The 12,595-nt window shown below is 38.8% G+C and overlaps 1 protein-coding gene across 1 annotated transcript; it reads right to left on the reverse strand.

Moving 5' to 3' along the window:
- Positions 1-1,188: 1,188 nt before the first annotated feature.
- On the reverse strand, positions 1,189-9,773 carry ift27 (intraflagellar transport 27 homolog (Chlamydomonas)). Its single transcript, XM_042485667.1, has 6 exons — positions 9,716-9,773; positions 3,911-3,970; positions 3,502-3,561; positions 3,154-3,271; positions 2,499-2,608; positions 1,189-2,406 (listed from the first exon to the last, which is right to left on the reverse strand). Exons 1-6 carry the CDS (start codon positions 9,758-9,760, stop codon positions 2,302-2,304), a joined length of 498 nt encoding a protein of 165 aa, XP_042341601.1. The 5' UTR covers positions 9,761-9,773; the 3' UTR covers positions 1,189-2,301.
- Positions 9,774-12,595: the final 2,822 nt, after the last annotated feature.

Consider the following 12,595-nt stretch of genomic DNA (forward strand, 5'->3'; position numbering starts at 1 on the left):
AATGGCTTTCTTTAACGTCAAAGCTCCAGGAGAGTACAGCAGTTGGCAAAGCCACGCATATTACACACTTAAAATACACATTGGTGGGTACTAATAAAGGTAAAAGATGTGTAATCTCCATGCTATTGTGACAGACAGTACTGCAATTATTTTGATTTTGTGCCCCAAGAAAACTCGAATTGCCGTCTAATGGTTATATGCCACTACACACCGACAAATTGCACTTGCAGATTATATTCATGTCTTTAATAACACTGATGCTTAACATTCGTCTACTCGGCAGCACAGCAGATCAACACAATCAGCACAACAAAACATGTTTTATGAGCTTTGACCTTCGATCACCAAAATCTAATAAATTCGTTTCTGAGTGAATGTTTGTGCCAAATTTAAAGGAATTCCCCGAAGGCCTTCTTGAGATATCGCGCTTACAAATATGAGACAGATGAGGTGTCTTCTTGGTCTTTACGTCTTTCTCGGTTTGTACCAACTTAAAAAAAAAAAAAAAGTTCTTATCTTCTTATCTTCAAGATGTTCTTGAGATATCACGTTCACAAGAACGAGACAGAAAAAGTCAGCTTAACCTCTGGCCACTGAATTCTAATCAGTTCATGCTTGACTCAAAGTTGATATTTGTGCCAAAGTTGATCAAAGTCCCTCTAAATTTTCCTGAGATATTACCCTCAAAAGAATGAGACAGATGAGGTCACAATGACCTTGACCTTTAGCAACCAAAATCTAATCAGTCCAAATGATCATTTGTGCCAAAAAAAAAAACATTCCCTTAAGGTGCTATTGAGATATTACCTTTACAAAAATGAGACAGGTGAGGCCACATCAACCTTTACCTTTGACCTGTGATCACCAAATTCTAATACATTTATTTTTAAGTTCAAGTCTATGTTTGTACCAAATTCTAAGAAAATCCTCTCGAGGTGTTCTTAAGATATCATATCCAGGAGAATGGGACCCTACAGAGAGACAACCTGAAAAACATACTGGCTCCAGTGCGGAGGCATAAAAACAAAGAAAACAAGCAGACATACCAAACATACACACAAGCACGCATGCATGCACGCACACACACATTTTAGACACAAAAACAATGAGGACAGAAAGAAAGAGGAGATAGATCCTAATTGCTGTAATTATTATCACCCACTCAAGAAGTACGAAAACATGCTGCAACAACAATTACAAGCAGTTAAATACAGAATATGTGAGGAACCTCATAACAAATCATTTTACAGGAAAGAAGTTGCTTTTTAATTCACTTTATGCATTATTATCTAGTGACCATATATGTTTGTGTTTGGTTTCAACGACATCTTACATTCCTTCACAAATGTCAAAGGACAGCCAGAAAGAAAAACCCATCAAAAATCAAATTCAGTGACTGCGATTCCTAAAAGAGGACAGAGACTGTCTCATGATTATTACATGCTGCAGTCACTCTCAATGTAGCGCATAATGAGATAAAAACCATTGTGTCTGGCTTGAACCGGTGCGCCCTCATTTGAATGGTGGCAGCTGGTCTGAGAGGCAGCGAGAGAACAAGGACGCGGCTTTGACCTGGTTTGAATGGGAGACTGCTAATTAGAACAGTGATTACTGGTTGTTAGCGCCGCACCGGGGACACGACTGAAATGATGTGAGAGGGCTGCAGCTGGGGAGTTAACACAACAAGAGAGAGGGAGAGTTAAACAGAGAGAAGGAGAAGGGGAAGACGATGGGATTGGAAAGAGAAGAGACGACAAGCAGGAAGGACGAGTTTTTAAGCAAAGCAACAAAATAGGGAAAAACTGATAAAGGAAGAGAAAGTGAGGCGGAGAGGAGAGATGGAGAGAAATGAGGAAAGATGGCAGACCAGAGAAGATGAGACCAGGAACAAAGTCACATTGAGATTACAGGAAAACATAAAAGGAGGGGGGAGGCAATAAATAAGGGTGAGCTCCCAACTAAAATCAGGAGCAGCCATCTGAGAAGAGGCAGACTCTCTTTCCTCCACAATGAACTGGAGCTGTAGCTTTGGTAATGACCCAATCGTCACTTTGAAAGTATACCTCACTATCTAAACGTATAGAGAGAGATAAGAGTCAATACCGCTAACTGCTGATTATCATAGAAAAACAACTTTATTCATAGTCACATCAAAATATCGCCCTGAACAAGCTGGTCCTTGGCGGTGTCACAGAATATTACAGGGTTTCTTTGAATCATCTTATGTATTATCAATATAAAATTTTATGTTTCTACTCTCCTTTAAGTGAATATTCAAGGTGTGTGTGCCTTTTGAGGGATCTAGCCTGGACTCAGGTTCTGGATGGTCTCACGACATTCTTGGTAGAGAGAGTGGAAGGCCCGGGCTAAACTGAGGAGCGGCATATCGCAGTTCTCCATCTCCTTCTGTAAGAGGCAAAGCACACGGTGTTGAGTGATGTTTTCCAAAAACTCAAACAAATAAATTGTAATTAATGAAATTATTGAAATATACTCACAGCTGATGTCTCGTGGTACTCCAACCCCTGGCTTTGGGCCCATTCCTGGGCCAAGGATGTCGGGACCTCCCTTCTAGCAGAAAGGTCTGACTTGTTGCCCACCAGGACACCTGAGACACACACACACCGAAATAAACACGAATTTGGTAAATGACACATTATGCTACATTACGCCACTGTTGTTGTTTATAAAGCGTGTGTATGTCACACTGGAGGTGTTACACGTCACACACGTCACGCTTCTTTTGCTTCTGCAATGCTGGCATGCTATATAAAATCACACACTGGAGCTGCATACCAAGTTGTTGTTTGGTAAATATGCAAAGGGGGCCTTAGGATGGGACTTTGTAGCAGCTCAGGGATTTTCGTAGGATATCACACAACCCGTTCTATAAGAATAATTTTTTTTACACAGGTGTGTGTGGGATGGACACAATAAAAGGTCACTCTCAAATGTGCAGTTTGATCACAGAACACAATGCCACAAAGGTTGCAACTTTTGATAGAGAGGTCCATTGTCCCTTTTAAACATTAATATTTGTTTTGGCCTAAAAGTCCAGTACCGCAACGGAAATTACAAAATAGCTCTCACTTTAACAATTTCTGACAGTCTGCCAGCGTTCCATAAATTCTTTGACCTTTTAGGGGTTGTTACCTGGAATGTGGAGACCTTGGCAGTGAGCACGAACCCGCTCCATCCAGTGGCTGCAGTTGTCAAAAGACTGCTTACTGGTCAGGTCAAAAACCAGGCAAAGCAACGACGGCTCACCCCACTGTGGGAGACGAAATGATGATGGGTGGTTATTGGGTGGGAATGTTTGTATTGGTTATGAGGAGAGGACGACAGACAATGAAAGTGACGAAGCAGTATCACATCAGCTTACTTATTTCTACTTCTGTGATAAAATAAATATACTTCAGTAGCTCCCCTGTGTTTGTACTTTATGTAAGGATGTCACTTCTGTCACACAAATGGAAAAAAAATCAAGAGAAGCAGTCTCACCATTTTCTCGCAGGCTTCCACTAATGTTTGCTTTCCCGCAGAGTCTATGATGTAGAGCTCCTGGGAGGAAAGGCGAGAAAAGAGGGGAAGGGAGGAGGTGTTATACATGAAGATTTAGTCAAACTACATGGTTTTAAACTTCCTCCTTTCATTGGCAAGGGCGTTAATGTTCTTTTTTATAATGCTACCCCATTGCTCGCTGAATACAGAACCTAATAATATTCAATATCTGAGAAAACTTGTTCCACACTGAGTGATGGGTTCCAATTCTCACCACCCACCTCCTGTTATCTTGCGACTTTTGTTAATAAATCAGCCCATAAAGCAGCCCTGCTACTTCTGTAAAGAACCCCCCCCATAGACCGAGGTGGGGGATAAAGGGCGAAGAAGAGACAATGGTTGGACTCACCACACTGTCATTGGTCTCTGGGATGTTGACACATTTCATCAGCAGCTCCACTCCAGTAGTCTGCCAAACAAACACGACCAAGATGTTAATTATGATGCTGTTTATGTAATGTAAAGCTGAAAGACACTCATGAAGCCTGCAGTTTATTATTTATAGTAAACAACAACATCTGCCATTTGCTTTTTTTAAAAATTCTTTTCGGCACAACTTGCTGGTATACATCAAACAATAACTGCTGTTAATATCACAACACATTCATATCGGAGTTAAATAATATAATAATATAAGAGGTAATAGGTATATATAATATAATAATTAATAGGTTAAAAAAAACAGGACTTAATAACAAAAACATACATATTTGGCATTCTCTTAACAAAATAAATAAATAAATAATGTATACAACATGTGATACAGCCCTACTATTATGACTAAGACAGAGATAGAAACAGAGGAGTACCAAAAAAATACACCTGCACCTCATTTGCTATTTTTTTTTGTTTTTGTACGAAGAGCTTTACTGTAATGATTGCATTTTTCTTCACATCTGCAGTTAGTCAAATCATACTGTAGCTGCTGCTGATAAGAGAAGAGAAGAGAGAGAAGAAGAGAAGAGAAGAGAAGAGAAGAGAAGAGAAAGAAGAGACATCTGCTTGTCACAAGAGTCGACACCATCCACAGCAGCCCAGCAAACTGTCTGATGTGATTTATTGTTCATGTCTAAACATGAGCATCACTAATTAGCGGCTTGGCTTTCCTTGAAAGCAGCTTCACCGTGCTGATGTTAAATAAAGTATATTCATAAGAATGAAACAAGCCCCCTTTGGGCCCAGCAGTTGCAACAATTAAGACATAGTTAGAGTCTGAATTGTTAATAAAAATCTATGAGCAGAAGTTTACATTTATACAGGGTTAACAGTTGCCACAAGCTGACAGTTTGGCTGTGGATCTCTTCTGTAATTGTGACTGATAAAACAGAGGAGTTGAGGGGATCTGCTGATTTGGGTGATAATTCTCTTTGGATTTGTAGTTATGTGGCCCATTGTTGGTAAAAAAAATATTGGTTATGACCACTTTAAGACTCTTATTCTCAAATGACGAATATCATCCACACTGAGGCAGCTGTGCAATAACTGTTCTACACTAAAAAAATAAAATAAAAAAGGCAAACTTTGGATTTAAATTTGTGTCATCAACAAATACATCAACAAAGTTATGATTCTGACCAAACACTGCAGTGTTTTCTATAACTTGATTGATTGGTTATTATTGGTAGCATGTAAATTAAGTTGTGAATGAATTATGAGGCAAATGTCTTTGTGCAATCTCATTTTTGCCACAGTCCCGTCTGTTTAAAAAGGGCAATGAGACGTGGGCAATGAGAAGTAAAAATACGAGAAGGATTTGTTCCTAAAATGACCAGAATTGCTGTTTCTCCCTACGTGTGTAGTTGAGGTAGCAGATGGGTTTTGGGGTCCGTCCAATGGTCATTTAAAAAAAAGTGTAGCTGTTTGATTTTTACTGCAGAGGTTGTAGACATAAGGAGTTGAGATTTTTTACATGAATACAGGGGAAATAGAGGAGGTAGGTATAAAAGTCGAGGGTACGGAGGATATGATAAATCTGGTCTCGTCTCAGATGCACATTCTTCACAAGCCTGGAGATCTAATGACGTCCTAAGTGGACTGGATGGTTGCAGGCTGCCTTTCGCCACAGTGTATCTGCCGGTATGAGATCAGTGGTGACCTTGAAGAAACAAGCCGAGGTTTCTTCACATCAGCACCAAAGTCTAAATTGATCTGATCTCCTGAGCTCACACTTAACTGAGCGTGTCAAATGCCCTAGACTAAAGCACGCACACACACACACACACACAATCTTTTCACACTCACTGCCTCTGTAAAACACACACACACACACACACCTCAGACCAACATTTATCTGATTCATACACAGAAACAGTTCATAACAAGGATCCAACAGTACACACACCCACAGACGATGCGGCAGTCCCACTCCGGAGCGGTCTAATGAGCTGGTGTGATGCATAGGAAGCCTCTCGCTGGAATGTCAATGAGGGCCTATTAGTAACAAATAAGCTCGGAATATTGCTAACGGGCCGTCTGACATTTTCAAAGGAGGACGTGAGCAGAATGGCCGACAGCCTCCGCTACCCTTCAAAATCAAAAGTTGAAGAACATGAGGGTTGGCATAGGCGTCTGCACAAGGAATAACTCTCCACAGAGCTGGTTTCTTTTTCACATTAAACACAATGGAAAGGACACAATGTTCCCTGTTTCCATCTGCAGTGAAATCTTAAAGACAAAATCCAGCATGATACATTTAATACTGCTTAGAGTTCATCTTCGAGCATTTATTAAACCCGTAAAAGCTTGTCTTTGTTAATCAAAGTTGAATATTCAGATTTTTTTTTTTAATCATTGATAAATGATATTGTGCCTTCAAATGGATTAAGCATACCTGCTCACCAACATCATAGTATCCAAACAGTATCAAGCAGTTTATGATGATTTGCTCATGTTAGATAAACCTTGTTATGGATCACAAACTGATAAAGTTAAAGTGAAACATATGCTGTGTTCACACTAGGGCTGGGCGATATGGAAAAAAGTCTTATCACGATAATTGTTTTCATATCAGTCGATATCGATATATATCACAGTATACATCAAATCACTATTTCTGTCAAGCTTAAAGGTTCCCATTTACTCCTAAGTGAGATATGGTGATATCATGAGGTACATTTTGGTTTAAATATTCATTTTCTGTCAGACATTGAACATGACAAATACACTGTAGAACAGGCATCACCAACTGGCAGACCTTTTCAACTAAAATTCACAGAGGTCCAGTTACTAAAATGTCCTCCCAGCAAAGATCCAAACCACATACCTTAAATCAATATCATGATTAATTGAACATTTTACTTCAATTACGATTAATGAACGCAAGCTTTTTCAGTGGAAACAGGAGACGTGAACAAACTGACGCCCGACACTTTGTGCTGCAAATGGGCATGATGGAATACAAATAAAAAAATGTGATGGCAAACTATGGAATATCTTAACATACAAGCCTGTGAATGACACCACATGAAAGCTCATGGAGTGTTAAAAACAGAAAGGGTTCACCGTCTTGGGAACATTAAGGAGCACAGTGAATTTCATGTCAATCTGTCCCATTAGTTTTTGATATTTCTTGTGCATATATTGAAATTCTGGACTCTGGAGTTGTGGTGCATAAGGAAAGGTTAGGAATCATGAAAAAGGAATAAGATTCATCCATTTGGAACCATCAAGATCCACAGCAAATGCTGTGGAAACATCACTCACAAAAGTGGCCAAAAGACTGAATATCCACGTCAAATGCGAATCTAAACAGTTGATGTCAAGACTTTTCTAAAGGTTGTCAAAGGTTTAGAAGGCTGCAATCTCGAAGATATTCACTTTGTTACTTTTTCCATTGCTTCTACCACTACCATTATGGAAACTGATCTAAATAACAACATTTAATATACATTATAACTAATCAAAAATGTATAGTGAACAGCTTCAGAGTTTTGGGAGGTGGAGTTTGTCTTATATGAAGCACTTGGCGCCAAATGAGCAACAAGTCAAAAATATTTCAGCTAATATCAAGTAAGCGGCAGGCTTCAAATAGGTATTCCAACTGTTGCATAGCAACAGTAGAGAGCGTGACCAGCAATTTCCCATGAGCATTTGTTTCAGCGCATCCAGCTAATCAAGTAGTGTCTGGTGGACGAGGCTTTGATCTACAGGTGCACATTGTGACCTGCATGTTTCTCCTCTTATTTCAATGTGTCATCCCTTCTTATCTTAGTAGGTTTTTTTTACATATTTTCATCTGTGTGTTCTGTATGCTTTTCAATTTCTTTATATTTTCATGTTATGCAGTAGAATCATAGGCTGGAACAAATTAAAAATGCAGCATTATTGCAGTGCCTTTCTACTTTGTTCATGCTCTGTGAGTCCAACATGAACGGACACACACAGCATCACAAACAAGTAGGTAAAAGCCGATGCAGTATGGAGAAACTCAACACTGTTGTACAGCGTGTGCTCTTGTTAAGTACCTGTTCTGGTGTCTTTCCAGAATCCTGCTGTATTAATTATCGACATTCCTGTCACCTCAGAACCCCCAATACTGCTGACACAGCAAACGCTGAACAAACACACACAAACACACACACTTGGCGATTGTCCAGTATTTACCCACTAACCGGTTCTGTACCCTAACCAGCTACACAGCTTAATCGTGAACTCACAAATGAATGTGTGCGAGCTGCGCTAGTGCGTTTATTTATGTTCAAAAATAAATGCATACACTGCACCTGCATTCACTTGCATGTGCAGTGCATTAAGGCTGTACTAGCCCCTGAAAAATTGACAGAAGGAATCAGTGAGCAGCCATGACCCCATATATCACAGAGTCAGGTTAATGACACAGTTCCCTCCCTCGTGCAGATTAGCATAAATAATGCAGATTGGTCTTCTCTGCATCAGCATTAATTGGTACATTATGCTGTTTTGCACTTCGGTGATTCCTGTAGTAGACTTAAGAGACCTCTGCAGGTCCTTGAAAAGCTTGCAAGGAGTTCCATTAAAGAAACTACTCAAGTAATATGATCATGATTATCAGTTCCCTTTACGAGGCTCGATGATTTGCAACTGATATATAATTGTATCATGGGTCAAGTAATGCTGTGACCTCAGGCAAACTGAGCTCACTGAAAGTAGAATACTTCAATAATAAACTTTCCCCACAGGTACTTTATTACTGCTAAACTGCAGGGTGTATATATAGAGAATAGGAAACAATGCAAGCAGAAATCGAGTACAGTAAGTGGCAGTATGCATCTAAAAGTTGGTATTGAAATCCACCCAAAAATAATCACTGAAGAAGTCCATAAGCCAGTGAAGCTCAAGCAGGAAAACTTTATCTTTTACTTTGAAGTGTACTTTATCATTTCATATCTGTACACCGTGATATCGGAGGGAATACTGGCCATATTTTATTTTGTAAAACAGAAGGTGAAGCTGATCAACCTGTCTCGCATTATATGAATGAAATGCAAACGGTTCACCATCCCACAGTCAACTGTAATCACTATTGGTACTTAATATTCTTCTTTGAGCTTTATTGGAAAGTAATGTTTTGGTGCATTACCTCCATCATCTGGTATGATACTCTGTCTCTACAATAGCTTCTGTGTCTCAAAGTCCTACAATGCATTGTGCTCATCAATACTGCTGATGTCAGAGTCCTATTCTCTATATGGTAGAGCCGGCTGAGAACTCTACAGGTATGGTTTTCAAGTTACTCTAAACAAAGACTGGTTAAAAGTGGGCCAACTAAAGCAGCAGATTGTGCCTATCACCTCACTGAATACTAGATAAATATTGCAGCACTTTATGGCACTTGGATCAGTGTGTACCCAGCATGCTGCTGTCTATCCTGGGCTGGCAATGAGCCAGTCTTCATGAGTTGCTTCTTCATTTCAAAAGTTACCCCACCTGAATGTAAAAATATAAGCCTGTGGCTAGTCCCGGACTCAGAGAGCAGCCCAATCCCTAAATCCCTCAACCAGTTGTTTAACAACCTCATTCCACTGTTGTGACTGTGTGATGTGAATACATATATCTTTATTACAAGGAGTGTAACAGTGGTACGCGTGGAATTGCATGCCCTTGCTGAAGTTCATGTGACAGAATTACATCTGGGATTTAACCAGCAACATTTTATTTCCTCTATTAATGCTCTCACCATGCTGTAGTTCTTCTGGAAGAGAGTACTGTCACTGTGGAACATATGGGAAAGGGCGCTCCCCCTCTAGCATCTCCTTCGCACACACACACACACACACACACACACACACACAGAGAGAGAGAGAGAGAGAGAGAGAGAGAGAGAGAGAGAGAGAGAGATTGATAAATGGACACAGATTATTAAATTCCTTATTTGTCTTCGCTAAATGAATAAGTGGTTGTTAACCATTTGAAACCTGAGCCATTTGGAATGAAACGAAAGAAGAAATGACCCCAAAATTGGCAGAAAATCAGTAAAAACTACAGCACAAAATAACTTCTATAAAATTATTTCAAAAATTTAAAAAAGCAGACAAAGAAGAAGTAAAACAAGCAAATGACCTGTAACAAGGGCTAAAAAAATAATTATTATGTAACATAATGATATATACCTGTATGTATGGTAAACGAAAATAAAGTTTGCCCTTTTCCCTTGACATTTTTCCCTCAAAATCTTTTTGCATCTTGCAATTTGTGGAACACATAATTTTACGTTGTTGTTGCAATTAAATTAATAATTCACCTTTATTTTGTTTGGTTATTTGTTTGTTTATCTACTTATCTACTTCCGGCAGTGATTTGTTTATCATCCAAGTCTTGTCACAGCATGTGAGGCTCTGTGCTGCAGAGAGGACAACCAGCAAATTGTTGCGACTCTCACGATACGTAAATATATATCAATGTTGATCGTTTATCAAAGTGTTAGACAGAGGACCGAATATTTATCAGGTTTAATAACACACTGTTTAACGTTAGCATAACGTTAGCCCTTGTACCGTTAACGTTCAGGATAAACTAAACTTACAAAACCTTACCGACGAGCAGACACCTCGCCCTCAGCTTCACCATGACGGCAGACAACCTCCGTGCGCTGTAAGTAAACTCTCCTATTTCATTAATGATGTTAAATAAGCTTTAATTCTGTTTTTAGCTTTCTGTCCAATTGCTATCTTTTTCCCCGACCCTCGGCAACATGGGCACAACGCGTCTCTTAGCAACCAGCCACAGAGGCGTTTCATTGGTCCGGCTAGCGGGTACGTAGAATTCGTAGCTTTGCTGTCATTGGCTGCTTATAAGGAAGTAGAGGAGCACGAAACAGGATGTTATGACCCTAAGAAAAGTCTGTCAGGCACGCTTTCTTAGAAGATCTGTTCAATTTGTGGTATTTTTGGGAAGATCAGCACATCGAAACTCTAACCGTAGCCGCGACCCGTTAGACTGGTGAAGCTTGTAGGTCTGGTACATGGATGTATGGGTCTGGTATGGTAGTGCGGTACGTAGACTGGGAGTAAGAACTACCTGGAAGTCATTATGAGGGTATGAAATAACTAATAATTTCAAAGTAAAGCCCACTGTGACCACTAGAGAGCGGACTTTTTTCTCAGCAGCATCACAAATCACTTTTTATGACAAGTATTTATAATTTTTCAGTGATTGTAACTCTTTTTAAAATCATTATGATATTGCTCCAGCGGTTTCAGACGTATCTTAATGTATATGTTTTTTTTTTCAAATTATATTTATCATCCAGCCAACTTTCCTGTTTTTAAGAGACTCTACCAGACTGAGTTTCAAAGATACTGCGATGATATCGATATATGAACCTAGAAGACCTGAAGAGTCCAGTGGTATCATGCTAGCTTCCCCGTAAGGTGGTGGAATAACGCTTTAAAGTTAAATTTTGGTGATGAAAAAAAAACACACGGGCATTTCATTGGTCATAGTCTTGACCTCTGACCTCAAGATAACCAAAAGGAAATGGGTTCTGCAGGTACGCAAAAGTCTCTCCTTTACAAACATGCCCACTTATGCTAGTCCTATACAGGTTTTTTTGCTGTCATTTGATTCCTACTTAAGACAATCAGGTAAGAATTGTTTTGCTTTGTCAATATGGACTTCAAAACTGTTTTGAAATGCAGAGTAATAGAATTCAAAATATGTGATTACAAAATTATGATTAATCGTGATCAATTAATAGCGATTAAATAATGATTTAACAGTTCTATTGAAACTCCAAAGATAATTTCTGTTTTGCAGTTTTTAGCTGTCATAAATAGTGTAACTTTGGCAAAAACAAAAACAAGCCTTCCAATTTTGCAATATTGCAGTGAATACAAAATACAACAACTTAAAGTTGTATGACCCTACCCTAAACCAAAATGACAAACATAAATACCTCCCCAGTGATTAATGAAGTATTTGCAGCACCCTCTACCCTCTGCTACATAACAAACAGTCCCTTAGCTGTATTCTCTTTAAAGACTGATAAAATAATACAAAATACAACTATTTTAAGGTATCTCCCCAGTGCTTAAAAAATTATTTGACATTTCTCCCCCTTTTGCATCACCTCCCCTTCATAACAAACAGTCCCTTAGTTATATTTTCCTCAAAAATTGGCTGCAAAATAAAAAATAAATAAATAAATAAAATGATAATAAACTTTATTTGTATAGTGCTTTTCTAAACTAAAGTTACAAAGTGCTTCACAAAACTAAACCATACATTATAACAGATTAAGGTAAAACACCCCCCCCCCCCCCCCAAAAAAAAAAAAATTATATAATATATAAATAAATAAATAAATAAACACAAAATACAGCCATTTAAAGTTGTAGGACTCCATAAGCCAAAGTAAAAACATAAGTAAACCCCCAGGTCTTCATTTTATTATTTCTTTTTCTAAATTTTTGACATGTCTCCTCCTTTTTGCACCACCCCCTCCCCTCTCCTACAGGACAGTCCCTTAACTACGTATTCTTAAAAAAAAATAGGCAAAGTAAATAAAAAATACAGCCATGTAAAGTTGTATGCCTCTCAAAAGACAAAATAAATAATA

This window comes from Plectropomus leopardus, chromosome 4 (assembly GCF_008729295.1).
Source record: "Plectropomus leopardus isolate mb chromosome 4, YSFRI_Pleo_2.0, whole genome shotgun sequence".
NCBI lineage: Eukaryota > Metazoa > Chordata > Actinopteri > Perciformes > Serranidae > Plectropomus > Plectropomus leopardus.